Raw genomic sequence first — 25,855 nt, forward strand, 5'->3', positions numbered from 1 at the left:
AGAAGAAAAGCTTTCGACTCGGAAACGCTGCTCCAGCGAAACCCGGTTTTTTTTAATAAAAACTCGTTGTAAGTGAGCTACGCCTACACTATTTCTAATATAGCTTTTATTTAAATATAGTAATTTTATTAGGACCTTATAATAATAATAATAATAATGCTAAGACTAATAATTAGTCACGGTAAATATTAGACTAAAATCTAGTGGTAATAATACTAGGTTTCGTCGAAGGAAATTATATTGTTAAGAAGCGAAGCGCTGTCCGAGTTTGGAATCATCACTTTAACAAGTGAGTGCATAGTCCCTTTCATCTTACACATAGATATGAAGTATTTAATATAAATTACGTGTTTTGAGTGCATAGTTACTTTCATCTTACACATAGATATGAAGTATTTTATATAAATTACGTGTCATGTGTGCATATTATCTGAATACTTGTTGTCTATGCTGGATGAATGATTTTATACATGTTTTAAATGATTTAAACTATATATTTATTTTATATCTACAAATATGTTGGGATAAAACATGGGTAGATGAAATAGTTGATGTGTGATGAAATAAAATGATGAGAGATAGGTGATGATAATTAGGTGAGGATAGATAGGTGATGATGAATCGGTGATGTAGGATGAAAGATATTATAACCTTGTCCAGTAATTTGGAGATGTAGTCATCTACCAGAGTATAGATGGCGACTACGGACTATTATAGACAACCCGATGGAAACACCAGCAGGCTCATAACCTGTAGGTGATGAATTACGAGTTCAGGCGATGTTGTAACTACGTATTCATGCGATGATACTCTGACTCCTTACTATGAATTACGAGTTCAGGCGATGTTGTAACTACGTATTCATGTGATGATACCCTAACCCTTGTTGGGCACGTATTGAGGGAGTAATCCCTGAATCAATATTGTCTATGTGATGTAGGTGATGATCCTTAGGGAGATTCCGTAGGAACAAACATATAAGGAAATGCGATGTAAGGAGATGAGAGGTAAATATGATGTAGGAGACGACCCTTAGGATAAATCCTTAGGGAAGGTACTTAGGAATAAAAAAAGATAATGGGGATGGGTAATTGGGTTAACTGTTTGATGACTAAACATAATAATTATATTATTGTGGGTTGAAAACCCTATCTACTCACCAGGTTTCCCAACCTGACCCACTCAGTTTACTTGTATCACAGGTGACGATGTGAGGTTACATTACAGTAAGAGATCAAGGAGATATAGATCACTAGTGTAAACAAATGTAAGTTCTGTTTATGCTTATGTTTCTTTATTGACGATGACATCCCAAATGTTTTAAAATGAATAAAAATACATTTCTTCGGAAATGCTCTGATAATGAAATTAGCATGTTTTTCTCGGAACAAATTCCGCAACGTTTTTATTGAAAGAGATACTCTGATTTTTATAAAGCATAAAAAATCGGTCTTTTCTAGCCGTGAAAATGGGGATGGCACATAGTAAGTGATAGTAAGTTGTAAGTTTTGTTTAGAAAAGTTCGCCTGTTCCTCTAAAAAAATCCTATATTTCTTGTTTTGATGAAAGATAAGTAAAAAAGACTCTACAATCCTTTCTATGAGTACTAAATGGATACAAGTTATATCAAACTCAGAGTAAACAAACAGTCAATTGTGGGTATCTGCCCTAAGCCCACAACTAAACAAGGAACAGGAAATGAGGCGGAAGACACACATCCAATTGGTTGTTAGGTCATTGTTGTATATAACCCTGGTGTATTCAATTGGTACTCACGGAGTTAATTGTAATAGTTCTTTTATATTTGGCGAAAAGATTCTTTAAGAAAACCCTTATTTCTTATAATAAAAATAGTAATCACAGTGGTTCCTTCTATAATCTCTTAGGTTATACTAGCTATATATAATCTAATATCAAATAGATAGTTAATTGTGTGAATCTGCCCTAAGCCCACAACCAAACAAGGAACATGAAATGAGGCGGAAGACGCACATATAACTATCTATCGGGTATTAATTATATATAACCCTGATCTATAAACTAAGGTATTATAGAATTGATCACCTAAAGTCCTTTAAGTTATACTGGTTTAATAAAATGGATTAAACCCTTTACTGGTAAGTTTCTAGTTTTGTATACCACAAGCTCTGATTTGAAAAGTATGTTTTATACTAGAAAACCGTGCATTGAATTAGTGTCCTATGACCTGACCCATACCTGGTACCCCTTATGATGACTTAATGTATACGGAACATATATATAACTAAGATCGAATGGATAATAGGCTGGGTGAATCCACTCTAAGCCCACAGCCAACAAGGAACAAGAAATGAAGCGGAAAGCACACATCATATTACCTGTCAGATCCTATTAATATATATCCCTTGATGTATACATTATGGAATCATAAGGTTGGCATTATAGTCCTTTTCTACTGAATGTACTAGACCCGACTGTTCTGTTTGTCATTGAAAATATGTAAGTTTTCCCTAGTTTATAACTATCTTGACTCGAAAATAGTTTGCATTAACTTTCAAGTGGAACTGTCACTTTATGAAAGTAATGGGAAAAATATAAGTACTCGGTTTTCTTTTGAATTGACATCCTGGCATACTGATTTTCTTAAAACATGTTTGTTTTATTAAGGTCATAATGTGAAGGCTAGTACCCATACTATACGCTCTCCCTATCAAGAGATTCAGGGAACCAAAAGCGACTTCAGCAAACTAGTTGCTAGGCCGTGTAATCCACATTAAAGATATGTGATCTTTTATACCCAATTTAGCTATCACATTTTTCTTAGAACAATGACTTAGATATTCATTGGTATAATTAGACCCTGTAGTTGTTCCATGCTATAGCATCTTAGTATGTTCGTTCTATTATAGTATCTTAGTATGTTCTTTCTGTTATAGTATCTTTGTATGAACTGAACCCCTAAACTATACCCCTTATAGTTTACTAGTATTTTACTTGAACTATTATTGAAGAGACTCATTTATCTACTAAGTTATGCTGGCACTTTAAAAACGGAGTTTTGTTAAACTATAAAGTAACATAACTTTAAAAGAGTTTTTGAAATGTTTTGATCACTTATAAAAGACATAAGTAATCTTTTGAAAGATGTTTATAATAAAACTTTACACAATTATCATTGTGTTCAACTTGTATTACCCCCCCCCCCCTTAAAAGCATTTAAAACAGTTAAAAGATTCATTACGAGGTATGGACTCACCTGATGTGGGTGATTCAAACGAATGTGTGCGTAAGGATGACAAGTTCCACAAATGAAGCTCTGAGACTTAACGAGTCCTAAATGACATATAATGGTATATATTGATACAAATATAGTGTTTAGAAGCAACCAAATGCAAGGAAACACCTCACGGGACTAGGAAACACTTGGACCAAGTGTTAGAATCACATGTGATTGAACTAAAGGGAGTGTACAACCAATATGAGGAGTGACGACCATGGGTGTACGGCCATACACTCATGGTACTAAGTGCAAAAAAACATTTTCCAAGGGTATGAATGCTTGTGGGACAATTGCTCTTCAAGTAGTGAAGCTAGGAATGCACTTAGAAGGCAATTTAAGGGTGTTTTGAGGAGTGTACGGTCACACCTGTGTGTATAGCCGTACACACCTCATGTTCATGAATTCTGAGCATTTTTAAGGTGTTGATCTAGTGTTCTAAACAAGATTCAAGCATTGGGAAAGAGTACTTACGATTTGGAGGCTCAAAAGGGTTCACAATCACCAAGAACAAGTGTGTGTTCTTGGTGAGATTTGAAGATCTAGTCAAAAGAGATGTTTTTATAGATGAATCAAGAGGTGATTACAAGAATAGGAAGGATAACAAGAAAGATGGAAGAATCACTTACCACTTTTGAAGATCAAGATGAAAAACAGGATGATAGTTGAGAGACAATTTGATGTTCTTGACTTGGAAACTGAAGAATGGCTTAGAAATGAAGGGATAACATACTTAGGAAGGGGGTGTACGACCCAAACATGGGTGTACGACCGTACACTCATGTGTACGGCCATACACTCTTTCAATTGGAGTGTATGGCTTGATTGTTGGTTTAGAAGTTTAGCAGGTACTTCTTATCACTCATTCCTTAAATGTACTGAGCTTTGAACCTTTAAACGGACTTTAAACAAGGCTAAATGATAGCAGAAACAAGTCTGACACTCAGTTGAGTTGACTGTTGGACTTACAAAGCAAAAAAGTTTCGGGTTGTCACACAGTCTAGGGTGACAAATGTCTTTATCAAACCGAGGGCACCTGAGAAACGCGAAAACAGGCTTCCATCATGATTAGTATGGTTATAACGACTCACTAGAATATGTTATATTAACTAGAAATTTATGCAAGGAAAAACTCATAAATAAAATTTGGCACATTGTGTTGATTGTCCTACGCATGGTAGTGATGGTACACATTTGTTGTGTTGACTGTCCTTGTTCATTGCGTACAATGTCCACAATTGCCATGATTGATTTCTTTCACCTAACAAGTATTAGAGTCTTATTACTGCTATTTTAAAAACCTGTTCGTTCACGGGCTTCGCCCCTAAATGACAATATACTTTGATACTTGATCAAACTTAAACAAGTGTGTACTCCACACCTTCCTTACTTGTTTAATATTTATCAAGATCATTTTTAGTCAACAAAGTAATCCTATTACACTTAAATAACATTGATGATAACAAATCACCAACAGATACCGAGGATCACAATGAAGGTGTGAATAACCATGCAAATTTACTTGGTACTCTTAGTTTTATCACCTAATCGATGTGCCCGTTAACCACACACGCTCCACCGATCTATGATAAACCTTAAACCATCATTTTCCACCCTTGTTAGTCCAAGTTAGTGTGCCGGTTAACCACACACGCTCCACTAACAACTTGGCAAGGTGCAAAGTGTAATTTCATGGGTTAGCATCAATTTCACATTTTCATAAAGTAACTAAGATTGAGAATTTATAAAAGGTTTAGTTACTTTATAATTATCATTATACTTAATGAGAATTAATGTCATATCCTACCCGTTCGGCTAACGACCCTCCACAAGTCAAGGAAGCGGTGGGTGAGAGTGGACACCCATTAAGCTGCCATTTTATAGGCAGCAACCTTATACACCCCCCCCCCTTATAGATCTGCTTCGTGAATGAGGCCTACTAACGGTATGACTGACTTATTCTTATACATATATTTAATTATTAGAATTTTAATAATATAATAGTATAAAGGTTAAATTTTAAACTTTTAAAATTCTAGGGTTTGGAATTAAAGTATTCTAAAGTGACTTTATAAATTCCAAAACTTGAGGGCAAGTTTTGAAACTATTCAAAACCTTTCATTTCCATAACTTATGAGTTTGAATGATTTTAATGGAAAAGACCTTTGGAATTCCATAACTTAAGGACAAGTTATGGTGTCCATTAAAAAACATTTAGATCAACAATTAAACTAACAAGAATGTCAAATAATTTCTATGATCCAACAAAACTCATAAGCATGCATAATTCATATCAACAATTTTCAAGAATCATATGAACTTAATATAAAACTTGAAACTTTGACATTTATCTTTGAAATTGGATAAGCACAATCATTACCACATAAAAAATAGGTTTAACAGTCTAAAAACAGTTTAGGGTAATGATCCTAGTCTAATTCCAGCATTGAAACTCGAAATTCTGCACTCAGGGCCTCTAACTCGTCGAGTGCAAGAGCCAACTCGACGAGTTGGATGAATTTCAACATGGATTCGTCGGGTCCCCCCAGTAGACTCGGCAAGTTCACTGAACAGTGAGCAGAAAATCGATTTTTTCAGCAATTAGCATCAAGTATAATTGAAAACAAGCCTAGGATTTGATACCACTGTTGGGTTATGAGCATTCTAACACTTTTATGGTGTGCAATCAACCCTAGAAACCTTGGATCTATATTTTCTCTATTATACATGCAAACTTTCATTTCTCCAAGGTTTCATCCTAACTAGCATATCATGGGGTATATGTAATACAAAATTCTAGTCAATGGCATACCTTTGTTGTAGCTTTGATTCCTTAAGACATTGTGAGCCTAGCACCCCAAATGTGATGTCTCAAATGTTTCACACAACACCACCAACAATTGGAATAACTTGAGAGAAGATTATATTGCACCAAAATCGGCTAGCCCTCACTTGTGTATCTTAAGTGCTGATTTTACTAGCATGAGGATTCTTTATATAGTGTGCACATTAGGGTTACACCATGTAACTCATGACTTTCCACATTCCTCATGATCCATGGGGTTTTACCTCCATGGAGTATACATGGGTCACCACATGGGTTTAGCTCAACATGAAGAACTATGGATCATAAGCCCACTTTATAAGAATGAATGATTTACCAAATCAATCCCCATTTATTTAATTAGTCTCTTTTTTATCACAAAATTAATTCCAAACCAATTCTTGATCAATACTAATTAAATAATATGATTTCATATTAATATATTAGAACTTATAATATATTAATAAATCATAAATATCCTCTTCTCACAAAAGTCTATCTAAATTGTTCCGATGCCATGCAACCCAAATGGACCATGCTAAATCAGGCCAAGTACATACCAAATATAGTTATGGACTTAGACACCTTATCCAACAATCATAACATCTGTACATCATGCATAATCAACACAAAACCCTCTTTCTATCATGGACCTAACCCACCCCTCACATCGAAAATAGGAATCTAGCATGTAACGCATCCTAAGTTCTCATACACAAAAAGAAATCATCATTATCAATATCATATTATTCACAATAGAGGTACATGCAACCTATATAACCTAGGTGATGGGTTTTTCATGCAATAACGCGGATAATTCCTTATACACCTAAGGGTACATGCAACCTATTAGATCTAGTCATAAACACTATTGAAGTAACATTCTATTGAACAACAACAATCCTATAACCCCTAGCTATTTTCGAAATTTATAAATAGGTTAGGAGTTACATACCTTTTTTTTTTATTGTTGTAGTAAATAATCAAACCCATCCTCTTGAAATACTCTTGGAAGTAAGCACCAGAAATCCCATACCTCTGATGGTTCACACCTAAACCCTAGTAACCAAGGAAACTTAAAGAGAGAGAGGAGTTGAGGGTAAAATTCCGGCTATACTCAAAAGAAGAAGAGTGGCTGAAATTTGGAGCTACAAGACCTTATTTATAGTTGTTAGGAAAACTCTAGATAATCCTTACTTGATTAAAATAATAATATCTTAAATCATGTAATTATCTGGTTTCCTAATTATCTTCAAGTGATATTCTAGAACCCTAAAACTCCCTCTAATCCGTCCACCTATTGTGGAAGGTTTAGGAATGCCTTTTGTTCCATTATCGAATAATTATTGCTTAGGTCCTTGCACTTTTAATTAATATAGTTAATCCAAAAAATAATTGTAATTAATTCTTAAATAAAAGATACCATTTCTAATTAGTATATTATTCTCATTATATATTAACAAGTCATTTATTGCTATTTATCAAATAAAACTTACCATTTCATTACAATCCATCTAATTGAATTCCCCAACAAAGTACTTAAATTGCACAAAGATTAACTCACCTTTGTCAAAAAGCGCCCCTTCCACACTTCAAATCTTTTAAGTACTTGAGGTATCATGATCTCACCTAATAAAATGAAAACAAGTATATTACTAGATGCTTCCATGGTTAAAAATGGTTATTCTATATCCTAAATATATATAAGAATTACTAGACTAAAGTTCCATATTTTGACCCGAAACAACAACCTGTTCAAGGACATTTTAACACCACAAAATCCTGCAAAAGATACAGTATTTTCCGTATACCACTAATTTAGACTTTTAGCTTTCCATGGACAACTTGTACAGGTCCATACGATTTTTCTACAATTTTCTATGGATTTTACAAAACGACATATCAATGTAGTTATTTCCGAACCAGTCTGTGAAAATAACGATTTTACCCTTAGTTAGTTAAACCTCATGAACATACTAGACCAAAACCCTGCACTCTAGATATTGACGGATCCTAAATTCAACCTTTTATGATTTTTCTAGATTTTTTACAAAATAGGGACATAATTGGTAATCTCATATTATTTCCCAGTCTGACCCATGTTCATTGTTTTGAGCATAAAACATAATCCATGGATGCTCAAAGATGGAAACTTTCCCACTAGAACTCTCTTAAGTTGAATTTCTGGCTGCCATTATGGAAACTCTCCCACTAGAACTCTCTTAAGTTGAATTTTTGGCTGCCATTAGGGTTACAAACCCGACTATTAAGGTTATGCTCACTTAAATACCCCATCACTTCCATAATTAGCCCTCAAAGTATCAGAAAATGACTCTTAGACCCATATGCATGATCAACTTTTCTTTTATTACACTTTGGCCCTCCAAATACTAGCTCCAACCTAAATTTATTGTCCACTTTTGACTTTTGAAGTATTTATTCTTCAACTTTGATCTTAAATATTTTTATTTGTGTTATAAATTACTTAATGAAACTTATGATAATCAAAATACATTTAAAATATAGTTTATACATATAATTTGCATCAAGTATTATATATCAAGTACAAAAATATTTAAGGTTAAAGTTGAAGAATAAAGACTTTAAAAGTCAAAAGTGGACAATAAATTTGGGACGGAGGGGGTATAACTTTTAAAAAGTGAAAATGTTAGTTTAAGAATAAAACTTAATGGAACACTAACATCGATGATGGATAGAAATTTGGATCGTTACAACCAGTGTTGTAAAACTCACCGAGTTGACCGATTAATCGTCCGAGTACTCACTGCTTGGTCCCTTACCAAGCCGACTTACAAAATCCAAGTACTCCTTTATCTGCCCTTTATTGAAGCGAGCAATATTGTAACACTCGGCCAACTCAGTGATTAATGTGTATAATATACTTAATGATATATTATTTAACACACACATGTGATTATTACTATATCTATTATACCTTAAAATGCATCTTTGGTAAAAGGCTGAAAATTAAGAGGTATAACCCATTAGTGCATCATGTACAACAAGTTTATGCATTGCAGAAATAAATATCTTACTTGGTCAACATAGGCTTTAAAACTTAAATCGGCTTTGACCAGGTCCCTTTTCTTATCTCTAAGGTTTTTGACTTGGTCATTTAATCTTGGGATAATGACTTGAAAGGGTAACGAACTTTCGACTTTTGTCACATTTAGTCACTAAACTATTTTTCGTTATCTATTTGCCACTAAACTATTGAAACTGTTCACATTTTACCCTTATGACCGGCTGTTACCGGTCATAAGGGTAAAATGTGAACAGTTTCAATAGTTTAGTGGCAAATAGATAACAAAAAAAAGTTTAGTGACTAAATGTGAACAAAATCGAAAGTTCGTTTCCCTCTAAAAAGTTCAATGACTAAATGTGAACAAACTTCCTATTATATTATGTTTTAGCAAAATTATTTATTTTTGTTTAATTGTAGTAACATTTGTTGATGAAGAAATCTATAAAATAAAAAAACAAAATATAACATCCGGATTTCCAGGTATCATCATTTAAGTATTTTTCTTTTGAGTTAAGAAGAGAGACTCGACGAGTTGACGCCTCAACTCGTCGAGTAAGGTCGCGACTGATGACTCAGATTAATGAATGGACTCGACGAGTCGGTGAGGCGACTCGACGAGTCCGCGCTGTTGGCAGAAACCCTAAATATTTGGGCCCGAGCCATATTTAAAGGCACTTATGGCCTTCAATTGCGACTACCATTCCCATAAGTGAGAACCCTAGCGAGCTTGAGTGTGTAGAGTGAGAGGAAGAGCTATCTTGAGCTTTTTGGTGTGATAGATCTGGACCCTTCTAGGTTCAGAGAGCCGAGAATATGAAGCTTTAGTAGAGTAAACCTTGGGGTTCGAAGTTAGAAAGCATTTATGGTATTTTTATGGTATATATAGTTACTTTCATCTTACACATAGATATGAAGTATTTTATATAAATTACATGTTATGTGTGCATATTATTTGAATACTTGCTGTCTATGCTGAATGAACGATTTTATACATGTTTTAAAAGATTTAAACGGTATATGTTTTATATCTACAAATATATTGCGGATGAAACATGGATAGATGAAATAGTTGGTGTGTGATGAAATAAAATGATGAGAGATAGGTGATGATAAAAAGGTGGTGATAATTAGGTAAATAGATGACGATGAATATGTGATGTAGGATGAAATGAGATACCATAACCTTAACCAGCAATGTGGTGATGTAGTCATCTACCAGAGTATAGATGGCGACCACAGACTATTCTAGACAACCCAGTGGAAACACCAGCAGGCCCATAACCTGTAGGTGATGAATTACGAGTTCAGACGATGTTGTAACTACGTATTCATGCGATGATACTCTAACCCCTTACTATGAATTACGAGTTCAAACGATGTTGTAACTACATATTCATGGGATATCACAAATTTCGCATGCCAAACCAATGGTCATAATTCACATCAGTGAGAATGGTTCATTTTTTTGTAAAACCAAAATTAGATTGAAAATTTTGATTTTTTATTTTGGAAAATGTCAAACCATTGGTTTTTTATTTTGGTTTTGGTTTTTTGTTTTTTTTAAATATATTTTTAGGGTTTTGTTTTTTTTTATTTCATAGATTTCTTCATCAACAAATGTTGCTACAATTTAACAAAAATAAATAATTTGCTAAAACATAATACAAGAGGAGGTTTGTTCACATTTAGTCATTGAACTTTTTAGAGGGAAACGAACTTTCGATTTTGTTCATATTTAGTCACTAAATTTTTTTTTCGTTATCTAATTGCCATTGAACTATTGAAACTGTTCACATTTTACCCTTATGACCGGCAACAGCCGGTCATAAGGGTAAAATGTGAACAGTTTCAATAGTTCAATGACAAATAGATAACGAAAAAAAGTTTAGTGACTAAATGTGACAAAAGTCGAAAGTTCGTTACCTTTCAAGTCATTATCCCTTTAATCTTCGATGGAGACTCTTGCAGCATGAAATCCTGGCAAAAATCTTTCAATGTTAGTTGAACTGTTCTTCTCCATCGCAAATCACAGACTCAATTCCATTTAGTGTCTACATATTCGTTCTCTCTCTAAAACCCTAGACCCAAAACACCTTCTTCGTTTCTCTCAGCCTCACTAAATCATTCCTATTGCGCCCCAATCACAAACTCACTCACCAATAACCTCCTTAACCTCTCTGTTATCTTCAATTTTCTTCAATTTTCTTCAATTTCTCTTCATACATCACCACTCTACTTCACATTCATAACCATTTAAAGATTCGTTGACGCCTTTTGCTACCACCCATCTGTTCACTCTAGAAGCCCTAACACCACCGTACCACCCATTCCCTTTGAAAGCACACCTACTCTTGAGGGTCTTCTTCTTTCTCTCTCATTTTACCCTAATTTGAAATCTGAAAAACACACTCTCCTTTCTTTCACAAGAAAATGCCAACTGCATGACAGATCAACACCATCGCTGTTGTTGCTGTTTCATACTATCGTCGGCTACTTCCCTTTTGTGGTTACCAGTGTTTTAACCTATCCATGCTCTAAGTACCATGGATGGAGATTGTTTATTTCATAATCGGTAGTTGTTGGTCACCACAACCACAAAACCCTATCGGCTGCATTCCTCACAAACGCTTCTCCATTCACCGCATCTGTCTCCATCGCTCTCGATCTATAAATCATATAGAAAAAACTAGAACCACACTTTCTTACTACCAACATCGCCACTCTCCACCTCTATCACCAATTTCGGAGCACCTCACCATCGTCTCTAGAGATTTGAAGAAAGTAAGTAACAAATCTAAGTTTTTTATTTTTGTTTTTCTTCCTTACTTATTGTGATTCAATAGTATGAACTGATTTTTTACTATAGGTTTTGATTTGTTTTTTCTAGAAAAAATGGATGGCATAGCAGATGAGGTTTATTGGAGAAAAGCTAATGAAATCCTACTAGAGGTATCTACACCCACCCTTGCCACCATTTCTCTCTTCTTTCTCTTTAATTCTCAATTCTATCATCAAAATGATTCTCTGTTGTTAACTATAATTTCGACTTCAGGTAAGGTAAGTTTTGTTTTTTTCTTTGTTTAATTTTGTTTTTGATTTCTATTTCTGATACACTAGGTTTTGATTTTAGAAAAGAATTTGGTTTTGACTTTTGAAACCCTAGGGAAGGTTATGTTATTTAATTTTTTTTTTTTTTGTGATTTTGAACCAATTTTTTTGTTTGATTTGACTTTTGAAACAATGTGAGTCTCAAGAAATCAGTTTAATGCATATTAGATTTTGAGTTCAAATCTAAAGTTCCAGGAAACTCCTCAAGAATAAATAGATCCAAAGACATTTTACATTATGGAAATCATTGTAAGTTGCTATACTTCACATCCTGATTATGATTTCAATTCCAGGCTTGATTAACTTTCCGATTAAGGCTGTTCTATAATACTTTATTACCCGTAGTTTATATTCTAAATAATTTCTTACAATCACTATTTGATATTATGTTTACAAGACATCCTATATTTTTGAAAGAACTCACTTATGTAAATAATTTTAATTTAATGGGGATCTAACACATGATTATATAATTAAATTATTGAAAGTTGTTTATAATGGCCTTTTTTCACCTTGTATGCAGATTAAGAGTATATGATATCGCTTTCAACATGAAAGAGTGATACATCCAAATTGACAATATGGTAATTTGCTTAGAATTTGGAACAAATCATGCTAAAATGATTTTTAATTCTTATTTTTGTATTAGCCACTTCCAGTTTTTGAGTGCACGTGAAGGGGGAGTTGAATTCCATTGGAATTCACAAAATTGTACCAGTAATAGAGTTCAACTTTCCTTGCATCACTCATGCAATGCAACTCCAATCTTCCCTGATTTCTATAGGCGACTAAAATATCCTTTTTAACCCTATTATTAATATTGTAGTTTGTTGGTTTTTTTTTTCTTCTTTTCATTATTTGTTTAATATCTTTCCTAAAAAATTAAAACGTGAGCACACAAAATATTATGAAGTTGCCTTGGAAATTAAAACTTGTGGGTGTGTTAAATAGTATAGAATAATCAAAACTAAAGGGGTGTAACTGTCATATTAGCATTTGAATACACAAAGTATTGGTAAACTAGAGTTGAATATATCTTATTCACACTTATACTCCTAGAATGCAGTGTAAAAAGGGGTAGTTTACATCATCCAAGGCCAATTATGATGAAACATGCTTAGCTTCTTCAGATTGGAACAACGATGTTGGCCAAGAAAAGAAACATTGTAAGTAACCATTTTTCCATGATTTTTGGTCTATTTTTTTTTTTTTTTTTTTATCTTTGTAGCTTCAATAAACAATAGTCCATTTATTACATGGTATTTTTCCTAAAAATTAATAATTTGAATCTAAAATATGATGCTATATGAGAAACAAATGGAAGTACATTGCTATATCTTGCATTTACCTTCTGATAGAGGTAAACGCAAGAAATAGCAATGTACTTTATTTTTTTCTAACTGTAGCATCTAATTTTTTCTAACTTTTATTTTTTTTGATTCTAATTTGTAATTTATAAGTACAATGGTTTAATAGGAAAAAAATTAAGAATTTTAAATAAAAGTATGATGCTAGATTAGACAAAGAAATCGAAGTGCATTGTTGTATCTTTCATTTAGCACCTGATTAGGATAAATGCAAGAAATATAATTGTACTTTCATTTGTTTGTCTAATTGTAGCATCTAACTTTCAGTTCTAAGTTTTAACATTTTTTAAAAATATTTTGTTTAAGACAAGTTGATAATAACCGTTTCTTGCATTTTGGTAGGTGCCTCTTGTAAAGACGTTTTTTTTTTTGGTAAAACCAGGTTCTGATAAGAGAAAATCGGTTTCAAGTGAAGGTTATGTTAAGGAAATTATGTATTCCTATGGTTTACTCTCCTTTTTCATACCCTACCTCTTAAATTTCATTTTCTGTTTTTTTTGGATAATTGCAAGAAATAGCAATGTAGTTCTTTTTATTGTAATACTATACCTTGAGTGGCTATGTGTTTGTTTGCTTGTGATTCTTTACTGTATATTTCGTTGTGTTTATGGGGAAAAATTATGTGGTGTTTTTCTGATTAGTAAAATGGTTGAAGTATACTGCTGCCAAATTAGTAGCGAGAGCAAAATATGTTGCCATTCTTCACATTTTTTGTTTTTTTGTTTGTTTGTTTTTTTTTTTTTTCATTTTCATGATAACGATTCACAACATCTTGGTTTTATGTAAGTGCAAATTATAGCAATGTACTTTTAGTTAATTATTACATCTTACTTTTTTTGGCTAATTGCAAGAAGTAACAACATACTTTTGATGTGAATAGTATAATGTCTTAATCGAAAAACATGAAAGTGATATGTTATAACAAACAAGAAAAATCAAGGTACTTTTATGAAATTGGTTGTTATAGCATCATACTTTCGTTTTGTATTTTTATCTTCTAATTGAAAGAAACTATGTACAAACCTTTTTTCATGGTAGTACTCTTGGGATAAACAACCAAACATTGTTTCATGGTATAAATTTTTGATTTTTAAATTTAAAAAAATTTCAAATATTACATCCAAAATCTAAAATTTTCAAAATTTCATATATTTATGTTCGTAGAATATTTAAATATATGAATAATTTTTTAATAAATATATTTAAGTATCACCGTCTAGGCATCAATTAGTTGGTTGACCATAGTCCGCCGCCTAGAACCTAGGCGTCAATTTATTCATTATCCGTATGTTGTGGCAAAAAACAACATAAATCATAATTATATTGAAAAAACGAGGATTTATTCACCCGCCGCTTTGCGCGGGTAAACGGCTAGTATATATATATATATATATATATATATATATATATATATATATATATATATATATAAATTTTTCAATAATTATTCACGAAGTGGGATCATTATGTGTTTTTTAGTTTTTGTGTGTTCACATGTATCTAATTTTGTTATATATCTCAATCAACTTATGGTTTTAACTTGTGATTTTGATATATATAGTTTCTTCAAAAATATTTCTACATGAATTACCGAATCGGAGTACTCCCCGACTACTTCTGAGTACTCATTACTCGGTAGTCGGCCGCACAGGTACCGGGTAGTGAGTTCTACAACCATGGTTACAACATTTGCAGATTTGGTGCTATAGTTGCAATCATAATGAAAGTGACCTTTTTGGCATCGTCAACAGGTTTGTGTTCAAAAACTTCCTCAGGAGTAGCGGTAAACTTGTCTTTGGGAACTGGGTTTTCATGAACATTTTCTTTGTTCTCATAGCAAAATTTTATCTTCAAATTTGGCATCCAGTCCGTATAGTTTGGACCAGTAAACTTGTCTTTTGATAGAGTTGACAGAAAAGTGAAATTTGAGTTTTGAGTGCGTGGAGGAGGAGGAGGAAGATCAAAATTTCCATACATCTATAATAAGAGATAAAGATTTTAATTAGTTGATTTAGTCCTTAATATATTAAACCAAATTAATATTTAAGGGTAGGATCCACAAATACAATTGGTAATAAGAAGAAGGATGTCGTAATCAGATTGCAAATTTATTTTGGTAGGTAATGCACTTTCCTAATTACACTCCCTATAAAATTCCTAGATCTTTTGAGATACATTGAACTATTCAATGACATGTTTAATCTTAGTTTATGCTCTTTGTTTTGTGAATGTGATGCTAAGAATCACAAACAATATGTGAATAACCATGAAAACCCGCGTGACACCCTAGATGTCATTTATGATCTAACATTGATGTACCGGTTAACCACACATATTACATTAACAACCATAAATTTTAAGATGTACCATCATTTCAACCTTGTAGTCCAAAATTTGTGTGTCGATTAACCACACACGCTCTACAAACGACTCACAACGAAACAATGTGTGTTTTCATGGATTAGCATACAATTTCACATTTTATCTTCATGTAACTAGAGTAGGATTTTATAGAATTTTCTAGTACTTTATATTACACTTTTAATGTGATTAGTGTCCTATCAAATCCCTTTCGGCTAATGACCCTCCACTATGCAAAGCAGCGGCGGGTGAAAAGGATATCCATTCGACAATCATTTTATATGTTATCTCCTTAGTTTCGTGTATGACACCTACTCTTGGCTTAACTAACTTAGTATTTTACATGTACTATTATAAGTCTTATATTATAGTCATTCATTTTGGAGATAAAAAAAAATTAAATGCAAAATAAATGAAAATTTTGGAAATTTTAAATATTATTTCGTCATTTATATTATCCAAAAAAATAAATAGTAAAAAAAATTACATTTTTTTTTCAAAATATACGTGAAATATTCTAAAAGAATAGTAAAATTTAAATATTCAAATCGAATTTTTAGAATATTAGAATATATTTTACTAGAATATTACACTATAAATATTAAAAAAAAATCTAATAGAATATTAGAATATTCTAACTAATCTAATAATTCTAGTCGAATATTAGAATATTTTAACATATCTATCAATTTTAGTAGAATATTAAATTTGATTTGATTATTTACAGTGCAATATTTTATTTGAATATTTCACTTATATTTAAAAAAATCGGTAATTTTTTTTAAATAGTTTTCGTTTTTTATTTTATTTTGCATTTTACAATTTTTTTTATTGATCTTCAAAATAAGTGGCTAGGATCACGTCTCAATGTCTCACAAAGTTAACATAGTCTCAAATAAACATCTCTCTCTCTCTCTCTCTCTCTCTCTCCTCTCTCTCTCTCTCTCTTTATATATATATATATATATATATATATATATATATATATATATATATATATATATATAACTTAATTAACCTTTAATTAATTAATAGTTTAAACCATTTTAGATTTTATATTTATCTTTTAGTTGAACATTTAATGAATTGTGTTAAATCTTTTAATGGATTATTCTATTATCTTACTTAACTTATAATTAAATAACATTAGTTTTATTTTATTATTTCATCAATTTTCAAATTAGGATTTTATAATTATCTAGTCTTAATCAATTAAGGTAACAATTTGGAGCAAATAATGATCCTATAATTCGAAAAAGGCAAGTAAATCTGGAAACCTACTGCTGCCTAAAGCACGCCGTGACATGAGCTTTTGCCATGCTACGGCCTATTAATGACAATTTTTTTTTGTTTTTTTTTCCTTTCAGTTCTTTAGGTATTGATTTTTAGTTTCACAATGTACACAAATATCAGAAAAAAATGGCTCTGATAACACAGATAAGTCTTCTAGGTTATAACTAAAGATTTGCACAGCAAATTTACACATAAACACTTATAGTCACATGCAACCTACAACCCTATGACATTTTAGTTATAACAACACACTTTATGAAGCAACATCTAACCTATGAAAATCGAAAATATGAGTAACGAATTCATCCCTTTTGCAACAAATCAATGATGCAAGAAACTCTCTTGAAAAACTCCTTGGAAAGCTAGCTCCAATAGGGTTGAAGCCTTTAATGTGTGACACTCAAAACTTAGGATCGAAATATGGAGAAAGGGAGGCTTCCAGCATTCCTCTAGACCTCTCCTAAAACAGTCCACGGAGGTTCTAGAATTGTCTCGTTTGTTTAACTATTAAACAATTGCAATTCAACCCGTGTACCATTAATTAATTATAATTAATCAAAAACCTATTTCCAATTAATTCCTAATTAATTATTAACTATTTCTAATTAATATATTAATCATATAATATATAAATAAGTCATTTTATCATTCTCTTAATATCAATCCTAGCTATTTTGTAGTTATGAGGACAACCCAAAAATGAGTTTACTTTTATTTACTAAGATTATAACAATTTAGTTAAGACCAAAGACACTTAATCCAACAACTTATACTTGGAAAATTGATGTTACATCTGAATGCTATATTTTGAAGTGCTTAATGACACCGTTTTTCAATAAAATATCTAATTTTATACAATAATATTGTATATAGTTTGTATTACTATGATAGCTAAATTTTTTGTTAGATTTAAATAAAAATGAATTTTTTTTCTCGAAATTCCGAAATAGCTCATCGGATTTTAGACTTATTCTTGAATTTCAAATTCCAAAAATTCAGTCCGGAATGTTGGTCTGAAATCCGGAATATTGATCCCAAATTCAGATGAAAATATATTTTTTTTGTCAGAATTTTTCTTTTCGATCAGAATACCTATTCCAGATTAAATGGCTACTTTTGCTAAAAGTATTTTTTTTATTATCTTTTTCAAATAGATATTAAAATATAGTTAGATTACTTACTTTTCCTTAATTTAATGGTAAAATTATTAGAATAATAAAAATTAGAGTAAATTACACGAATGGTCCCTATGGTTTGGGGTAATTTACACGTTTGGTCCCTAACTTATTTTTTTAACTCGGAAGGTCCCTACTATTTGTTTTTATTACATGTTTAGTCCCTACTTTGTGTTTTTGTTATTTGCTTGGTCCCTGTCTTACCTAAAAATATTATTATTTAAATAGGAAAAAGTAGTGGGGTAGGTAAGGTAAGGTGAGGGGGGTGGGATTGTGGGTGTGTTTATCTAAATAAATTAAAAAAACCAAGGGAAAAATAGTCTTTTTAACTAAGATAGGGACCAAACGCGTAACAAAAACAAACAGTAAGGACCTTCCGAGTTAAAAAAATAAGTTAGGGACCAAACACGCAAATTACCCTAAACCATAGGACCATTCGTGTAATTTACTCTATAAATTATTAAAAAGCAACCACGAATAAACCATGAATAGTAAGTTTTCATTTATCTCGTGCCACCTGCCTTCCCTTCTCTCCTTAAAATCGTTCTTTTTAAAAAAAAAGACCACCGCCTTTGTTCTTCACAGTTGAACCCCTCGAACAGTCTCACCACCGCCGCCGCAGCTAGCCACCACAACCATGCGCTTCCTTCTCTGTTAATTACCGTCACATACCTGCTTTGCCTTGTCCGTTCGCCTTCGAAGTGTGCCCTACATCCGAACACTCTCAAGTCTGAACTTCAGGCAGCTATCTCACATCAAGTAAGTCCGATTTGATCTTATATTTATTCAATTTGCGTTCTTTGGACTGAAGGAGATGAACAAGACGATCCCTAATTTGAATTCGGTTTCTTTTCTGTGGGATAAAAAATCTCTTCTTTTATTGATCGCCTCTTAAATCATTTGGTTCTCGATAAAGGTTACCCTTTGTTTCTTTCTCCCGGATGATTATGCTAATTTATTGGCTACCCATATGAAAGACTCCAATGAACGCTCAACAAATAAAATTTTATAAACCAAATGAAACAGCTATAGAAAGCAACATATCTATTTGTAGGTTTTATTCATCTCTTCGATAAAAGACCCATAGAAATCATGCAATTTCAGTAAGTATTATTTTATTCCATAGTGGTAGCAGAGAATTAAGAAAAGTCATGATATAGGGTTTATCATTTCAGTTAGAAGAATTTTATATAATCTGTTAACTAAAAGCAACTTAATAAGGACTGGTGTTAAGTTTCCCTCGGGTCCATTTTCTTGAGGAAAAACCAATGAAGTACTTAAAGCACCATCAGTTGTCATTAGTTGTCAAAATGGTGGATCAATTAAGAACTTGACCTAAGTGTCTAAAATAGTAAGAAAAAGAGAGCATCAATGAAAGTTAACAAAAAATTGCAAAGTTTGATTTAACAGCTTATGATATAATTACCTTTGAACCATTAGTTGGAAGAGTTTTGAATCATTTCTTTTTCTTACTTTTCCAGACTTCTATCTTTTACCTTTGCAGATGATTACTATTATACAGTTTGTGATATGTAATTTGGTAATTTTACTTTCATTTTAAGAAAATAAATTTTGAGTTTTTGACGAAATCTATTCTTAGCTTCAAATATGTCAAACACAAGGTAGTTAACAAATAAAAGTCAATTAATTAAACTACCAGGGTTGGTTTAAAAGCATCAGCTCTTTTTAGGGTTTTTTGGCTTGGGATATATAATAGCAATGTGCTTCCGTTAAATTCGCCAGTTCTGTGTTTTTTGTTGTTTTTTTCATTTAATATTTTTTCTGTAAAGCATCAGTTTTTCTGTATGGTTTTTTTTTTTTTATCTAATCGTTCACTTCAGGAGACCATATTGACAAGTTAGTAATTGTTAGTTAAAGCTTAGGTCGGTTATTTTCTACCCTTAATTGAACGTAAGTCACTGCAGTCTTTGGTTGATAGTAAAACGAAGATTTTCTATGTATCTGCACACATCCTTCTTAGAATATATATCAATCGCGATACATACATCATTATTTCTATTTAATTATGAATGATATTTATATTTTAATGAATTCAGTAGTATTTAAATTCAGTGAATCTTAGAATATATATCAATCGCACGACATATTAAAAATAAATAAATTAAGATTTTGTTCAGCCAACCGCCAATATAACAAAATTATAACATGTGATATTGTTTTGATATTTGGGCCTGGGTCAGTTGTGGAACCAACATTAAATTTGGAGATGATTCACTCATTCCAAATTTTAGTTCTGCAGATATACTAGGTCTAATGGCGGGAAGTCGGAAAAGTCATGAATTAGTTATAGAACTGAAATAGAAATTGATAATGTAAATATTCACCCGCAAATACTTTACTTTCTTGGATTGCTAAATTTGGGTCGATCCAATAGGTAGAGTCAAACGAAAGAAAGATTCCTTTTAACATTCTAAAATAGATATAAATATAAGAAAAAGTAGTTATGTTAGTGAATAAGTTATTTATATATGGGAAAAGGGAATAAGTGGTTTTCATATAAATAACATTAGCTATAGAACTGCAAAAACGTCATTGTTTTTACTAATTAAAGCTACGTAGTTTTAGTAAAAATCTTTAAAACAATTGTTTTTTCCCCTAAAACTACTCTCTAATTTTCTACTTTTACTCACTTTCAAATCTCAGTTACACCTTCTTACTTTCTCCCTTTAAGCTATTTCATCTCCTCTCCATCATTTCCATTGTGTTGCTACTTCCATGAATTAAAATGTAAACTGCTTCAATTCATATATAAATTTTAGCATGTGTCTATCTCATAATCTTTTCGAGTGGGTATTTAGAAAAGGCAATTGCTTTTTAAACTAAAACAACCTAAAATTAAAATGTATATCCATCAGTTGAGCTATAAACATTTATTGAAAGTTTGAAACCTTGAAATTATCACCACCTTCATTGTCGTTTGATTCCCTCTAATCCATCGCTTATTCATCAGAATAAAAGAAAATTGCATATTCTGTTACCGTTTTCTTTAGAGAGAGAATCTAAGAAATGATTTTTTTCTATTACTTTATTAAAAAATAACTACCTAGTTTTATGTCAAAATAAAACCGTTGTAGTAGTTCTATACGTAATCTTATGATAAGATTAACTCAGATGAAGATCAAAAGTAATTTTGACTTGATTAATATGAAAATGAAAATGGAGTACAATTTGTACAACTACAAACTATTAAATCAGAGAGGGTAATCAAATGATTTATTCACCTTCTGCCCAAGCTAGATAACCGATCCCACTAATAGAATACTATTCTCTTTGTTGGTGATTTTAGTGTCACCATGTCATTTTATGTAATTGGAACTGACATGTGAGCTAAGGGGCTTCATAATTTGTACTCTAATATATGTACGGGTTTATGCAGAGTGCATGCATATATAAGATCGAATTAGAAACCGGTTTGTCGACAAGTCGGGGGTCCAGGGCAGCGACCTTGGGTCCGGGTTTTCCAAATGAGCAACGTCCCTTTGGTGGGGTTTAGGGGCAGCGCCCCTAGCGGGGTCCAAGGGGGAGAGCACCTGGCTTGGAACATAGTGGGAATTCGAATTCTTTAGGGTGATTATGGTAAAACTAACGAAATTCGTTAGTTTTGGAAACACTAAATCCTCATTAAAATCCAAATATCCCCGACTTACTTCCAAAGCAACCCATGACGGTCAACACTAAGAGTCAAACCCTAATCTCGTTTATTATCTAGATGGCTCTTCTCTTTGCAAAAAAAAAAAACACGTTCATTAGCTCTCTTTTTCGTCAGACGAACATAAAATCCTACTAGCAATTTGGCTTGTGATTTCTGTGTCTAGATTCGTAAGTGTGTTTTTAGATTATTCTAGGCTGAATTTTGCAACTCAGTCATAAGGTATAAATATCAGTTCGGAAAATGTTCATACGATCCAATAGGTATCCAAATCTTCAACATAAACTCTATTTTCATCCAATACTCTACATGGTCCCTATTACATGCCTCTTTCACTAAAAATATAGTCTCTCTCTCTCTCTCTCATGAAATTACCTTAATACGTCTTGACCTTACACCTATCCCATATTCTTTCTGCACTATTAAAAAAACCCAGGGATTGTTCTCAACATTTGGGTTATTCAGTTCTGGTTCATTAGGCTCAAATAGTTATCTATATATACAAACAAGATATTCAAATTCATAATAGATTTGATTCGGATTAAATGAAATCCATGAGTCACTACATTACTTATTTAAAGACATGTATATCTTCATTCAAGTTATATTTAATCTGAAATGAATTCAAAATGTTTAATTTGAATTCATTTTATTTGCGAGTAGCTGGATGAGAACTCTCATCCAGCTCATATGTCTATGTGTGAAAAAAATAGAAGGAATGATTATCCTCTCTGTATAGTAATGATAAAAGAAATTATTTATATCCTATTACAATTTCTTTTTTTAGTTTGTAATAAAATATCAACCATACAAATGACCAATAAATTCTCCTTTATGGAATGTGTTGGGTATCCTTGTATTTTGTTACAAGACCAAAATCATTGATTTAGACATGCAACGAGGTATATTTTTTGGAAACGAATGCAACACATTTTTTGTCAAACTGATGTTGAACAAAACTTTTTAATAACAGAGAAATGTATAGCCTATGTTGACTGCATTTGTGATTATCCCTGTAAACGAGCTTAAACACTGCTATGAAACAACTTATATAGAAATAATTATTTATATAGTCAAACAAAAATAATTTTGTAAAATTAGAACATTCAATATAGTTTAATTTAAAGAAGAATTGGAAATTATTTTCTCGGACAAAATGCCCCACACAAACTCCAAATCATCGTTCTTTCCCTTGAATCACATTTCTAACCCTGGATGCTTTGATGCTTTAGGATATATGCGTTCATTTGATCAGGAAATGTGCCGTAGGTTGATATAGTTGTTTTGATTATCTCTATATGCTTCATGAAATTAATTTTGAATCGTTTACTAATTTGGTTTCATGTGTTATATCTAGTGCAATGTTGCCTAGTTGAAGTGTTTTGATTGTGGTTCTTTAGTTTTTATGATTTGTTGATTATGATCATTGTATAATTGATATATAGTTTTTGTAAGTGTTTGGATTATCTTTAAGCATCGACGTTAGGGTAAGGGAGATATGTTGTAGACCGATGAAGATTAGAAATCAAGGGATAATGAAATTAAAAGAAAGCAGGAAGAAGTAGGGAAGAAGATGAATAAAATGGAATGTAAAAATGATCTAATATGAACACCAAACAATTCCAGGAAATCTCCCTCCCTCAGTAGCGAAAAGCTAAGAGACTAATATTCTTCAACATACTAATCGACATACATAAATGAAATCCCTCTCCCCCTCATTATTCTTCTCTCTCTATCTATAACAGATTTTAGTCATTTTTCCTGATTTGCCTGCTGAGCCCTTCTAGAATAATCATGTACATCTTTGTTTGTTTGTGTGGTACTTTAGTAGTTCTGAATTCATATCATAGACACACTTTGTGTTTGTTTTCAGTTGGTGATCTTGTTCATTCATGTGCTTGTTTACAAGTCTTGTATGATTTTGTGGAATATGCATTTACAGTGCGTTTTTGTTTTGTGTGTTTGTAGGTGTAAGAATGGTTATGACAAGGAGAATGAGTAGAAAGCAAAATCATGATGATGCATCATCTAGCAGCAGCAGCAGTAGTAAGATGATCAAGACTGATGATGTGGATGTGGGACCATGGTCATACCTCAACCATGATGTGCTTTTGTTAGTTATGATGCAACTCGGAGTAATCGATTTTCTTGCATTCAGTGGGGTTTGCAAGACATGGAGATTAGTAGCAATTAGCAACTGGAAAACATTTATGGCATCTAAATCGCCCATGTTGTTGCGTATTTCTACTCGTGGTAATGATAAAGATAAGGAATGCTGCCTAGAGGATTCTCAAGGACGAAAGTTCAAAACCATACTTCCCCGTTCTGTTGGTAGCTCCTTTATTGGATTAACTTATGGTTACTTGATCTTTTTTAGGGAGAAAACGTACGATTTCTGGCTTGTGAATCCTATCACTAGGCATGAACTTCATTTCCCTCCTGTCCCTTTTGACTGTGTCTTTTTTGGTACACCAAAGTTCACTGCTGTCCTTGTCCATTCACCTTCGATATCTTCTATGCATGTGCTTATTATGTCAAACATAATCCGTAACGAAATATGGATTTCTAGAGAGGGTGAGGAGGGATCATGGAATCGTGTCGCCTTACTCATAGATGTCAAGTATTTACATGCTTTCAAGGGGAAAATATATACTTTATGCTGTAAAGCCGGTTCATTGAAAGGAAGACATATATGTGAACTTACACTGAATCCTAAGCCCAAAATGAAGTGGCTCAAAATCAAGAATTTTCCAAAACAAACCTTCTTGTTTCCAAAGCTTATAAGTTCGGGTGAAAAGCTTTATGTGATGGAAAACTTTTCAGTCTACTTCCATAATGTTCACGAACTAGATTTTGACAAAATGGAATGGGTGCGGTTTCAAAAAACAACAGATGAATGTGGGTTTTTTCTTAGTGAATTCAGACATGGCGCTGTTGTTAAACCAGAATTGTGGGCCGATCTTCAATCACAACCTGAGGGATGTAATTTTTTCGAGGAAGAAGGACATGGAAAATTCTTTACCACAAGGCAGTGGTATTTTCCTCATGAATGCTCATCTCTTAGTCCTTAGATGAGTCATGGCTTGTCACTTTTATGTCGGGAAAGATTTACAAGTTTTTGAGATTTGAGAAGCAGCATTGCATTAGTGGATTTGAATGTTGCAATTTACTTTTTTCGTTTGTTGAGTGAACAAACATTATATATATTTATCTCCTTTTTTGTAATTTGGTAGTTTCATTTGTTGCTTTGAGATGCGTGGCTAATGTACCATGAATTTATTTTAAACTAGAACCTGTTTGATTGACATCAAGTTTTTGGTTTTTATCTTTCTAAGATCCCACAAACTATTATATACTTAAAGATTTTACATGTTTGTTTTTCATTGTTCTTAAGGTCATTTCACAGGAACAGTATGGTGGAATGTGTAGTCATTTTGATCCGTTTCATTTAGGATATGCATGAGAACATATGATTCACAGCCTGTTATTGGAATTAAAGTAAAATAGTTCCCATTTGTAGCCTGCGATTTAACACACCGCTAATTTTGATCAGGTGAAACTGTGAATTTTGAAGAACAAATTTTTCATCTTGTTATTACTAACCATGGAGAATACAACAGAATTTATAGAGTTTACAAGCTAATTTAATGCTAAACTAATTGTCACTATTTACTGAATAATCATATCCCTATAAATCTTCTAGAATTGTATCTATATAAATAAGTAACATAGAATAGGAAATATTTAAACCAGGA

The 25,855-nt window shown here is 32.3% G+C and overlaps 1 protein-coding gene and 1 long non-coding RNA gene across 5 annotated transcripts; both read left to right on the top strand.

Moving 5' to 3' along the window:
- The first annotated feature begins 11,123 nt into the window (after positions 1-11,123).
- LOC145028854 (uncharacterized) lies at positions 11,124-14,178 on the top strand. 4 transcript variants are annotated; one of them, XR_013676217.1, is made up of 5 exons: positions 11,124-11,907; positions 12,014-12,075; positions 12,758-12,818; positions 12,884-13,400; positions 13,944-14,178. It is a non-coding gene; the product is annotated as an uncharacterized LOC145028854 (long non-coding RNA). The 4 variants fall into 4 exon arrangements; XR_013676215.1 differs by having other exon boundaries at positions 11,993-12,075; positions 12,758-13,400; XR_013676214.1 differs by having other exon boundaries at positions 12,758-13,400.
- A 4,760-nt stretch (positions 14,179-18,938) lies between these two features.
- Positions 18,939-25,427, top strand: LOC145030918 (uncharacterized). Its single transcript, XM_078979369.1, has 2 exons — positions 18,939-19,189; positions 24,069-25,427. Exon 2 carries the CDS (start codon positions 24,077-24,079, stop codon positions 25,169-25,171), a length of 1,095 nt encoding a protein of 364 aa, XP_078835495.1. The 5' UTR covers positions 18,939-19,189; positions 24,069-24,076; the 3' UTR covers positions 25,172-25,427.
- The last annotated feature ends 428 nt before the right edge of the window (positions 25,428-25,855 follow it).

The sequence above is a fragment of the Lactuca saligna genome, chromosome 2, assembly GCF_052625555.1.
Source record: "Lactuca saligna cultivar CGN05327 chromosome 2, ASM5262555v1, whole genome shotgun sequence".
In the NCBI taxonomy this organism is placed as follows: Eukaryota; Viridiplantae; Streptophyta; class Magnoliopsida; order Asterales; family Asteraceae; genus Lactuca; species Lactuca saligna.

What these genes read in the sequence shown, in the direction of transcription:
- LOC145030918 (XM_078979369.1), top strand. Translation starts at nt 24,077, where the DNA reads ATGGTTATGACAAGGAGAATGAGTAGAAAGCAAAATCATGATGATGCA.